The sequence below is a fragment of the Mixophyes fleayi genome, chromosome 6, assembly GCF_038048845.1.
Source record: "Mixophyes fleayi isolate aMixFle1 chromosome 6, aMixFle1.hap1, whole genome shotgun sequence".
NCBI lineage: Eukaryota > Metazoa > Chordata > Amphibia > Anura > Limnodynastidae > Mixophyes > Mixophyes fleayi.
Window position 1 is genome coordinate 196,921,213 of NC_134407.1, and position 13,191 is coordinate 196,934,403.

The window sequence follows — 13,191 nt, forward strand, 5'->3', positions numbered from 1 at the left end:
TTTTATGCCATTTTGATGAGAATGAAATTCCACAAAACATCACTACTATTTTATATGAATATCTCATCTGCTATTGGACAACAGATCTGTGATTATGAATTATTATTTAAGTCCAGTCCGTTTGTTCCATGCCCTGCTACTCTTCAAATCTGGCAGCTGCAGAAGTGTTTGTGAAAATCCCTCAGACCTTTCGTGAAGCTGCCACATGTCTCTTGCTTATGAGACAAAGGAGGGGCACCTAGGGAGTATTCAGGAATACGTACTGTAGGGGGAAGAGACAGCAGAGATATGTACAAACACTGTACAGGTTCTGGCTATTAATTCTTTCACGTCAGAGCTTTCTGTGGTTACAAAGATGTTTTGATTTTTTTTGTTGCTTGTTTTCATGCCCAGTGTAACATGAACACAGTAATATCCATGTAACCACGTTCTGCTTTTATGGTTTTGTTGCAGATCGCCTATGGCACAACAGAAAACAGTCCTGCCACTTTCATGGGATTCCCTTATGATGATATTACCCGCAAGACCAATACTGTAGGACATGTCTTGCCCCATACTGAGGTTAGGCAAGTCTCTACCTAAACTCTTACGCAAACCCTGTATTCCTAAGATTTCCCAGCACTAACATTGCTCTTTCGTTTTAGGCAAAAATAGTAGATACCAACACAGGCCAGATAGTCCCACTCAATAGCCCAGGGGAAATGTGGATTAGAGGATACTGTGTAATGTTGGGTTACTGGGGAGATGAAGAAAAGAACAGCGAGACGATCACCCCAGAGAGATGGTACAAAACTGGGTGAGTAAAGTGGTCTGGTGCACTACTCAGCCAAGGGATTCTCTAGAGCTGTGGTTCCCAAACTTTCTTAGTTCAAGGCACCCTTGGGGGTCTCCATAATTTTTTAAAGGCACCCCTAATCCAAAATAATTACCGAGCAGTCTCCTTTTATAAATAGTTGGTTTAAAATAATGTAATAAATATTTAGGTCAGGACAGAAATACTTATAAAGTTGTTAGCAAAAATAGTACACATAAATCGAAGGAAAAATAATATTTTTATATATTTTTTGTTCAATTATATTTCTGTTAAAGAACAATTTATAGCTATCATTAACAGGAATAAGATCAAACAAAATAAAACAATATGTACAAAAATCATCACTCTGCGCCCTCCTTTACCACACTGCGCCCTCCTTTATCACACTGCGCCCTCCTTTACCACACTGCGCCCTCCTTTATCACACTGCGCCCTCCTTTACCACACTGCGTCCTCTTTTACCACACTGCGCCCTCCTTTATCACACTGCGCCCTCCTTTACCACACTGCGCCCTCCTTTACCACACTGCGCCCTCCTTTATCACACTGCGCCCTCCTTTACCACACTGCGCCCTCCTTTATCACACTGCGCCCTCCTTTACCACACTGCGTCCTCTTTTACCACACTGCGCCCTCCTTTATCACACTGCGCCCTCCTTTACCACACTGCGCCCTCCTTTATCACACTGCGCCCTCCTTTATCACACTGCGCCCTCCTTCATCACACTGCGCTCTCCTTTATCACACTGCGCCCTCCTTAACCACACTGCGCCCTCCTTAACCACACTGCGCCCTCCTTAACCACACTGCGCCCTCCTTTATCACACTGCTTCCTCCTTTATCACTCTGCGCCCTCCTTCATCACACTGCTCCCCCTCCTTCATCACACTGCGCCCTCCTTCATCACACTGCGCCCTCCTTCATCACACTGCGCCCTCCTTTTATCACACTGCGCCCTCCTTCATCACACTGCGCCCTCCTTCATCACACTGCGCCCTCCTTTTATCACACTGCGCCCTCCTTCATCACACTGCGCCCTCCTTCATCACACTGCGCCCTCCTTTTATCACACTGCGCCCTCCTTCATCACACTGCACCCTCCTTCATCACACTGCGCCCTCCTTCATCACACTGCTCCCTCCTTTATCACACTGCTCCCTCCTTTATCACACTGCGCCCTCCTTCATCACACTGCGCCCTCCTTCATCACACTGCTCCCTCCTTTATCACACTGCGCCCTCATTCATCACACTGCGCCCTCATTCATCACACTGCGCCCTCATTCATCACACTGCGCCCTCCTTCATCACACTGCGCCCTCCTTCATCACACTGCTCCCTCCTTTATCACACTGCTCCCTCCTTTATCACACTGCGCCCTCATTCATCACACTGCGCCCTCATTCATCACACTGCGCCCTCATTCATCACACTGCGCCCTCCTTCATCACACTGCGCCCTCCTTCATCACACTGCGCCCTCCTTCATCACACTGCTCCCTCCTTTATCACACTGCTCCCTCCTTTATCACACTGTGCCCTCCGTCATCACACTGCGCCCTCCTTCATCACACTGCTCCCTCCTTTATCACACTGCTCCCTCCTTTATCACACTGCGCCCTCCTTCATCACACTGCGCCCTCCTTCATCACACTGCGCCCTCCTTCATCACACTGCTCCCTCCTTTATCACACTGCTCCCTCCTTTTATCACACTGCGCCCTCATTCACCACACTGTGACCCTTCATAATCACAGTGTGCCCCTTCATCAGTTTCCCTGTTTTACACTGCCCCTTTCATCCTCCATTCATTTTCTTATCCTTTACTTGCTCTTCTTTCTTCTGTTCTCTTCTGCTTTCTCTTCAGTCTTCTTCTCTTATGGCTCCTCGCTGCGCCGCTCTTCACTGAAAATGTTGGGCATAGCAGGGAGCCATGGCGCACAGTTTAGGAACCGCTGCTTTAGGGGACAGCGGACAAAGGCATTATTTAGAACAGCTAAGACGATGTGAGAGATGGGACAGAGACCAGTGTTGTGGTGGCCGTCCTATTTTAGTACAAAGAGAATAAAGTGTTAGATTATTTTATATAATTCAGAATTTAAGCAGGGCAAGTCTACGGGAGGTTAGATGTATGCTCCCCCGAAATTAGAGAAAGTAATTGAGCTAACAAAGCAAGAGGCGCCACCTTGGAATACCAGCGTGCGTGAATGTGGTGATTGCTCGCCTATGCCTTGTACTAATTTTGCTTTTTTTACCGCCAGAGATATTGCTACGATGGATGAATATGGATACTGTCAAATTGTTGGGCGCTGTAAAGATATGATTATACGAGGGGGTGAAAATATATATCCAGCTGAAATAGAGCATTTCTTGCACACACATCCCAAAATCATGGAAGCCCAGGTAATTGGAGCGAATTAGACATACAATGATAATTTACACAAATTATTTTAAAAGGCCAAAGTTGCCGACTAACTCTGTTGTTACAGGTCATTGGGGTGAAAGACGAGCGGATGGGAGAGGAGATTTGTGCTTGTATCAAGACTCATCCTAATGAGAAGTGTACTGCAGAGGAGATCAAAGCGTACTGCAAAGGACAGGTGAGCTGTGCAACATGGACTGAGCACACGAAACATGGGGAATCACCATCATCATCAACATATATATATATATATATATATATATGTATAATATAGCGCCAGCAAATTCCATAGCACTTTACAATGGGGAACAAACATTAATACAACAATACTGGGTAATACATACAGACAGAGAGGTAAGAGAGCCCTGCTCGCAAGCTTACAATCTATAGGTCAATACGAGTTTCAAACACAAGGGCATGTGCTACATCATATTGCACATTGGACCAGCTACAATGCAAAGGTAAAAGTATTGAGTGGTCTGTGTGATCAGTCACACAGCAATGTTGGTCAGAGAGTTGTTATCATTTATGTTTACACCATTTAATGATTGTAGTGTTTTTTGTTCTACCTTATAAAATTAGCTAGGATCTGTGCCAATAAAAGGGGTTTTGTGAGTAAAAACTTGTGCTGCTCTTACAATAAGCTCATCTGTCCACTTACATAGACTGGAAAACTTGTTAGGTTAAAATCAGTAAGCAGGGCCAAAAAGGAAAGCTACAGTCTGACACGATTCCTTCATCTGGAATCCTCTGCTCCCATCCAAAATGCTGATATCTTGAGCTCATTATTGGTATCCCTTAGGTCAGAGGTGCCCAAATTCAGTCCGCAAGAGCTACCAGCAGTTGAGTTACTTTATTTGGCCGGGTCAGTAATTATCCCACCTGTTTCTACAGACAGAAATCCTGAAAACATGACATGTCGGTAGCTCTTGAGGACTGCGTTCGAGCACCTCTGCCCTAGGTGGTGTGCAATGGATTTTATTGAATAACCAACTTCACAATGTCATGCTTGGACTTCTGGTCAGGATTTTATTAGTGACCTCACTGTATAAGGGAGTTTCTTAATATGCTCCCTATGGACAATATGCAAATTATTCAGAATAATTCTGGGATATTCCATTTCCAAGGCCACTCTTTGAGTCAATACTTTACCCACTGAGTGTTTGGAGTATGAGACAGACTATTCTCCTACACACAGCCTGTTTCGCCATCCAGTTGATCAATAATGATTATGCAACTCATTCAATAATATCCGTTTCATAGCCAGTGAGCCATATATATGTCACGGCAAAGTGACAGCATAGTAAACTGTTTAATGCAACAATGCCAGAATACTATAATAGTATAAATCTCAGACACCACCTTCTAAATTGTTTTGGCAGATCACACACTGAATAAAATGTGGCAAAGTTTATAAAGCTGCGTAAATGCAGGACCACTGGGAAGATTATGTTTTATTATATTATGTAACTTTTTTTTTTTCTTTCTTTTCTTTCGTCATATTAGCACTTTCGTAATAGGGTGCAAAAGTCTGCTTAAAGTGAGCGGATTAAAGTGTTCCTTGCCAAATGCTGGCTAGGCTAACGTTATATAGTACCCACATTATAAGATGTTATATTGTGCATATAATTTTTGATGAGACATGTAAGTGAGTTTCAGAGGTGGAGAGTGCACATTGCGCTTTCATGAGTTAACTTGGACTTGTGATTTTATTTTTAAACATCCTATACTTTCATTTTTACACCTTTTGCACCATTTAGGCACATGTGCAGCTGTACCAATGTAATATAGACTGACATGATGTTCCTGTGAATCTCATGACATATTTATAAGAGAGAAGTGAGACTCCACAAAGGAGTTTTTGAGGTAACAAGAGGTCATGTTGAAGTTATATGAAGTAGGTGGCCCTAAACATATGTTAGAAGGACTTTGAAGTGACACTTTTGGTTTTGCCTTACACAGTGCGCATTTCTTATGAAGAAAGGTGCATCTGCACAAGAGTAAATGTGCTGCGCTTCTGCCTATGTGGTAGTTTCTTGGGGGTTTTTTTTTTCTGTATTACACTAAACAAATATTTTGGGTAAAAATAAGGATACTCACTCATTCTTTTAAGAGTCTGATTTTATACGTTCATTATTTCTTTCAATATCATTCGTTAGTCGATCATGGCAATGGCTTTCTGTGGCTGTCATGGGCCCCCCGGGGTCCTCTTCCTTTGGTCTCAAAAGGGGCCACAGTTTGGACGTTACCGGGCATGCGTCCAACTCGCACGTGCTCAGAAGAGTCCCCCAATCTGCTCATCTGAGAGGCTACAGCGACATCACCTGGCCCTTACACAAATTTTGTTAGGAGGCGCACTCTTCCGACCCTGTGTCACTGTCAAATACTCATGTAGTGTGCACCCACCATCTTCTTCCCCAGATAAGGAAACAGTATATAAGCACTTAGTTCCCGAAGCTCAAGTATGACATTAAGATTGCCTGAATACCATTAGCAATATGTAACAGTATGTTTATTAAAAGGGTGTCTATTCTGCTGTATGAATATTATTATAATTGGGGTTTTTTGTAATCAAATATAATGTTATTAGGGCTCATGTTTGAGGAACGACTCGTTTATTTTATACTTCTCTTATATCCCAACAGATCTCTCATTTTAAGGTTCCTCGTTACATTATCTTTGTAAATGAGTATCCTCTCACAGTATCTGGAAAGGTAAGTGTGGGCTGGGCAAGTTTAGTTTTGATAATGGTAATAATCAACATGTACCTGTTCTGTGTTTGTGGTATTATAATTGTGTACATTTGGGATGACCAAACCTGTGAGCAGCTATGTTTAAAGAGAGGTGTGTCTAGCTATTCTGCCACCTACAGGAGGCAACTGGAATGTCAAGCTTCATACACACTACAATAAACATCTAAGGCCTGAGTCATTACGGACAGCAAGGCAAAAAAAAAGGAGTAAGTTTGATCCTGGACAAACCATGTTACAATGCAAGGGGTGTACATTAGTTGATTATTTTGCATATAAGGAAAATACAGGCTACTTTTTCATGTAGCACACAAATACTTGATAGCTTTACTTTTACACTGACATTTAAAGTTGATCTAGGACATGCCCTATCCCAATTATAAATTTGTCCCCACATTTTAAATTTATCCCCCCCTCTAATAAATTATGAATTTGCCAAGGTGCAAAGTTATTCCATTTTTTGCTTTGCTCTCCTTAGTGACTCGGGCCATTTGTATATAAGTTGTTTGCAGAAATCATAATTTTTAAACATTATTTTATCTATCAAAATGCAATAGGGTAAATATGGCAATTGTGTCAATAATTCCCTTAATTTTGCTGCCCCCCTCTGTGTAAGAAATCATGAGGCTCCTATAAAGAGAGAACGACTAAAGTCATGTTTTTGAATCTGTTAGGCTGGGTGCACACCACAAAAAAATTCTCCTGATGCAATATCATTAACGATTTTACAAACGACTGAAAGTCCCTCTCAGCATGCCGATTAATGTGTACACACTATGCGTGTTTTACACAATTTATCATCCGATCTGTGCTCTTCATCTGTCATAAGCATCGACTGAAAAGATGGTGACTCTGCACACTCCATAGAGATCTATGGACACTGCTGGTCCTGAGTGCATACACACTGCAGAATTGGCACATCATTGTTCCATTGTTTATAGACATTTTTAGTCCGGTTATAAAATCAAATGAAATTATACGATACGCTTTAGTACGATAAAACATGATCGTGTGAGTGTACACACTGATGCAATATCGAGCCTAACACTCATTTATCATGTGATTGGCCTGATAATCAGGTGAAAAAAACTGTAGGGTGTACCCAGCCTTAGAATTTACCCTAGCATAGATTCATCATGTAATTTAGATGACATCTTTCACAGAGAAGATACACTGATATATAGCATGAAACAGTGAAGAAGAAAATCTTTAAACATTTAGTACATGCGCAGTACATAGTAATATTTTGATGAAAAAAAGACCATCTTAAAATGTTAGACATTTTCTGTTTCGTACACATAAGATCACATAATTTAAGTAAGTACCATCCTTTTTACGACCACATCATTTCTTATAGAAACATGTAGAGATGTTATCATCACAAATATTCCTTTGCTTCTCCAATTCTCTTTCTCTGACACCTTGTAAATCATATACAGAAATCCTTACACCTCAGGAAGGTCTGACTTATAAGGCCTCCTTCCACATCCCAAAATTTGCAACTTCTGACCGTTGCCTCATTAAGTGAAGAAGCTAGCAATTGTTTCACGCACAACGTTCTTGGAGGTGCATGTTCAATGTAGGACAGTTGTAGGGTCGTTAGACCTTCCACAATTACAATACACACACTTCAGCGTTGGGCTAGTTACTAGTCAGCCGATAATCTAGGGGAAGAGCATAAGAGGAACAAATCGAATGTAAAGGAAATGTATAATGATATATGTATAGTATATTCAGTATATCTATATTTAGAGCCCATGTTTCTCTCTGTAATTTCTTGTAAATAAGATTTATAGAATGCATTAGATTGGTTATCAGTATTGTATTTGGATACACCTCTCAGCAAATGCAGTGGTTCTGGTATAGGTGTGACAGATTTCTGAGTGCTGTGGCCAGCGAAAACATGTTTTATCATCCCACATTAAGATAGAACTTTGGTTACTGATCCAGTAGATATTAAATAGGTATGTGATGTAATAGTAATATCTTGTTAACATTCCTAGCGAACTCGGGAAGCAGCAACAGAAGTATAATAAAGCAAATGTCTTCATTCAGGCAATATAAATAAACAAGGATTCAGTACATGGGATATGCAGATTTTCAGGTAGCAGTATAAACAGGTATAACTCAAATCCACAGATATGAACAGGTGAGATCAATGACAGAAAAATTCCACAGAGCAACAGGTTCAAAGTAATGACTGATACAGATAAATAGCAGAGACAAGTATTATGAGTTACCCCAGAACAGGAGGCACAAGGTTGTCCAGGGAAGCAGACAAACTGAGTCCAGTGATCAAGCAGAGGTCAGGTTAAGCAGAATCCAAAAGCCGGGCAGAGGTCGGGGTCACAAGCAAAATAGCATAGTCCAGTAATCAAGCCGTGGTCGGGGCAACAGGCAAACAAGCAGGGTCCAGGAATCAGGCAGAGGGTCACAACGGGAGATCAACAGCAGAAGCACAAACACTGGCACAGGGAGGAACCAGCAGCAGCCAGGGATAAAAGATGAACTGCACAGAGCACAGCTTGAGGCAGGTATTTCAAGCTGTGGGACAGGTGCAGTTCTAATCAGGCATCAGGCAAGGGGATTAACTCCTACAGACATGGTGAAAAGTTCAGGAACAGAACAGCAGCACCTCTGGTGTATTTCAGGTACTGCTGCTACATACAGAGAATAGGCAGAGTCGTGACATATCTGTACTAAAAGTATACCTCTATGGTTCATGTAAATGTGTTCATTATATCTCTTATCTATTTCAGATTCAAAAATTCAAACTGAAAGAAATAATGGAGGAACAGCTGAAATTATGAGGAGGCGTTAGGCACCTGCTTCTCCAAATGTCCTTCACTATTTGTTTCCCTTGAGACATATGCCCGTCCATACTCCTTTGTAACTCACCGTACCATATCTTTTGTATATTCTCTCTGAATTATTAACTGTGAACCCGACTTACTCCTAGCACTCTGCCTGCACGAATGTATGGTTTGCACAGTGCAACAAAACAATGGTACAGCGAGACATAACGGTTTCCCTGCAGCCCTATGATCAATGGTACCACAGCCGTCCTCCTCCCTAGACCAGATTGTAAATATAGCCCTGAATATCTGGTACATAAGAAGAGACCGAGGATCAGGAGACATTCTCTATGCTTCTTTTTCTGTGACTACATGTGCTTTCAAAGACATTGAGCTAATTCATGTTCAGATGGTCTATTGCAGGACTGGCCAACCTGTGGCTTTCCAGGTGTTGTGAAACTACAAGCCCCTAGTTTCAGAGCACCTGGGGAGCCACAGGTTGGCCAGGCCTGGTGTATTGTCACCAACTGATCATCATCGTGACCAACCATGTATGTGTCTGCTCATTATTAAGTGGAAACACACTGTACGAATGCAATGATATCTCCCTCACAGACAACACCCTAGTATGCATTATGTTACATAATGTTCCCATCTCTAGGCCTAGAGTTTACTTCTAGAGCTTGTAGTGTTGCACACCTGGAGGTCTGTTTATCAAAGTGCAAATAACTTATTTCACTATGAGTTTTATGCCTTATCCAACGACAGCAAATGCCACTTTTGCACATGAGCATTAAGCATTTCTATACCATTCACTGTTGCATTACAATGCAATCTAATTTAAAGGAGCGTTTAAAGGAGCCCCTGTTTATTAACCGTCCAAAAATGCTGAATGTTAGTTCAACCTCACCTTAAAATACACACCCTAAATCATACTTGCCAACTCTCCCGCAATGTCCGGGAGACTCCCGAAATTCGGTTCAGTCTCCCAGGCTCGTTGGCATTTCTCCCGCATCCTGGATTTCACGGTGATTGACGCCATTTTCGAGGGCGGGACGAGGCCAATCGCGTCATTTTGGCCCCGCCCGCCGCGACGTAAATTACGTTTTTCGCGGGGGGCGGGACCAAAATGACACGTTTGGCCTCGTCCCGCCCTCCAGTCACGCCCCCTCTCCCGGAAACTTGTTTCCGAGAGTTGGCAAGTATGCCCTAAATCTTCCTAACTCATATGTGACAGTAAGGAACTGCTGTCATCTGCTTTCTACCCTAACTTTATCTGGTCAGAAAATAAACCTCTCCCCTTAGAGCCACCATGGCGCAACCTGTCTAATACCTGGAGCGCTGAGGATCGCAAAATCCCTTGGCGGAGGAAGTAAGGCTTTCTGATTCACCATTGGTGCCAGAATAGAAAGGAGAGCTGGTAGTGCTGCTTTAAGTGCAAGACGACTTTAATGATCTTTGATAAGTAGTCTCCCTTAAATGAATGCATACACTGATAGCAGCATTACTGTCTGCCCTCGCAGATCTCCCTTTATTTGAGATGTACCTGGTAAATGATTCTCTCACAAGCTCTTATTACTCATCTCTCTGTATCAACGGCCTTTTGCACATTCCGTTGAACAAGTTTGCATAGTGCGAGTTGACTATAAAATGTGGCACATACTTACTGCTCACGCCTCAGTCCTTTCAGTGGTAACTAAGAAAACAGGGACACCTCTTTTAGTTTTGAAAACACAAAGTATGTACATGAGCCTTTATTTTTGTAATGCTTTTAATTACTTAACTTTTCTTTTACAAAATGATACTGTACAAAGTGTTGGAAGCTCACAAAATTCTGTATGAATTTGTACATTTTGGGTTGAAAGTGGGGCAAAAATCCATATAGGAGAAAAGGTGATTTCATTGCTTTTAAGGTATAATCATGTCAATTGTTTTTACCAACCATAAGCTAAGTTGCATTACCTGAAAGAATCGGTGGTCATTTTTAATGACAAAATCGGTATCGATATAATTTATGTAATAAAACCTAATTTTCTTGTATATTGACCACACACAAATTATTTTTAATTTTTTTAATTTTTCCCCAATCTAATGTAGTGAAAAGAAATATTGTGCAGTGTCTTGTGTAGGAGAGCAAGCAGACACCTGTATTCATCAGCGCACCTATCTTCAGACCCGTCCCTTGTTGAATTCGGCAGTGCGCAGAGCCGAGTTACGTGTGTTTTTAAACAAACACAGGTTGCGCTCAGAATGCCTTGATGAATCAGGCCCTGTCTCTCTTTCCTTACTCTCCTTGCTATTTACTCCCTCATATCCTTTGCCATCACAATTCATTATCTTTTGCCATGTCTGGTTTTTAATCATCCCATAATCCTTTGTTGGTTATGGTAGCAACATTTCCTGAACCAGGTTCTAATTCATTATTTATGGAGGACCTTGGGATGGTGCTTAAATTAAGCTGTGAATTTACCTAAGTGCCCTATATTGTGAATACTAAGTCACCGTATGCCCTTATTTTTCTTCAGTCTGTTTCTATTAAAAGATTTTTCTTACCCTTGCCAGTTTCTTGTGCCCATGCCAGGAGTACCTTAGAAGTCATACAGGCTGGAAATGGCATTGTTTATAACAAGTCCTTGCTGTGATATCTGACAATTATTTTAATACTTCTCTTTGTAGTACGCACAACACTGAGGGAAATTTGTCTGCCGCCCACTCTGGAAAAAGGCATACCTTTCGCTGCCATAGACTTATCATTGGCATTGGGTCAAATTTTTATTGGACTGTAAGTGAAATACCAGCGAAGTGGCAACTGTAGAAGGAACAACAATTTGTATCTGGCACCAATTAGTAATAGCCAGCTGTATTTTTAGAATATGTTTAATGATTGCTTTAGTTTTTAATAAAAGTTCTGCATTAATGCGAAACATTGGCATTATGTTGTTGCTGTCTGTTAATGAGTGCTGGAGAGATTGAATGACTGCTGTGGATGAAACCTTTATTTGTCTACATGAAACAACACCGACATTGAAATCACTGTACAGAGACTATGCAGAATACAATACATCAGTCTATCACAGTGATGGCTAACCTGTGACACTCCAGGTGTTGTGAAACTACAAGCCCCAGCATGCTTTGCCAGCTATCAGCTAGTTATCTACAGGCAGAGGATGCTGGGACTTGTAGTTTCACAACACCTGGAGTGTCACAGGTTAGCCATCACTGGTCTATCAAAACAGTTCTAAATTAACTTAAAACACAAATACAGATTGAAGATGGTTCATTTTGACGTACACCTTGATTAACACTACATTCGGGTTGGCATATAGTGTGTTCAAATGGTCCATCGATCACGCCATGTGTCCAAAATAAAGTGTTCCATCAGTATATGTCATTGTATGCCCAGATAAGGCTTGGTTAGTAAGGGACAGATAGTATCGGTCTGTGAGGGTCTCCGTCTGTTTCCACTTCAGAGAATTATAAATGTACCCACTCCTCCATTAAGGCCAGTAGTTGTGCAGTAAGGTCTAGCAGTAATGGGATTCCTAGGACTGATGGAATTAAGGTCAGTCCATCGAACCAGAAATGTTGTACTGGTAACATGCCAAAACTATGAATAAATGTTCTATATTATATGTCTGTAAATAGCTGTCTTATATTTATAGAGGTCGTCTATCCTTGCATGATCTGGAACTGATTTTACATGCGATCGATGGTCCGATCGCTCGGTCCATGGACTGCATACACACTAGCCTTGTTTAGGACAATAAAGGGAAGAGCAGCTGTCCTGTTAGCGACTTTTTACAGCTATGTTGTTGTGAGCAATGACTGTAATTTCATAATCACTGTCGTGGATCGGTCGGAAACTTATACACACTACACAGCGGAAACGAGATTGGAACGAAAATATTTAACGGTACGACCAACCAAATGAGGCGATAATCGTCCATTTGGGCAGACTTTCGACCATCGTGTCACTACACACACTGACCCGACTTTTGAACGAGCGGTCGTATGTCAGCTGTTTGAGCCGATTATTGGACGAAAACCGTGTAGTGTGTACCTAGTTTAAGATTGCATTAAAGTCATCCATCAGTATTGAGGGACCCAGAGCAAGCTGGAGACATCTTTTCCATTAGTTGTAAGAGCAGTATCTCAGATGATGGGTTGGTAAATAGTTAATAACAAATGTATAAACAAAGACACAGAAATTAGCCAAGGTCAAAATCCAAGAACTACATGGAAGTGTTTAAACAAGTTTGCACAACAGTGAACCCTTAGGAACAGACAAGAAGTGATTTAGCTAGACGCTAATTTTCCTAATTGGCTACAGGAAGGACCCTAGTCAAAGCAATGAGGTTGTTGGGACCCACAGAATTAGTAACTCAGGACTTGTGACTAATGAGCAGAGCCACT

The 13,191-nt window shown here is 41.7% G+C and overlaps 1 protein-coding gene across 2 annotated transcripts in view; it reads left to right on the top strand.

Annotated features, from left to right (window-relative positions):
• Nucleotides 1–11,702, top strand: part of ACSF2 (acyl-CoA synthetase family member 2) — a 72,226-nt gene extending 60,524 nt beyond the window's left edge. For both annotated transcript variants that reach the window (XM_075177908.1, XM_075177909.1), the window contains exons 11-16: nucleotides 454–561; nucleotides 645–796; nucleotides 3,073–3,214; nucleotides 3,301–3,411; nucleotides 5,879–5,947; nucleotides 8,743–11,702. In XM_075177908.1, coding sequence (XP_075034009.1) covers nucleotides 454–561; nucleotides 645–796; nucleotides 3,073–3,214; nucleotides 3,301–3,411; nucleotides 5,879–5,947; nucleotides 8,743–8,793 — 633 coding nt within the window. In that variant the 3' untranslated portion in view covers nucleotides 8,794–11,702. The remainder of the gene's footprint in view (nucleotides 1–453; nucleotides 562–644; nucleotides 797–3,072; nucleotides 3,215–3,300; nucleotides 3,412–5,878; nucleotides 5,948–8,742) is intronic.
• Nucleotides 11,703–13,191: the final 1,489 nt, after the last annotated feature.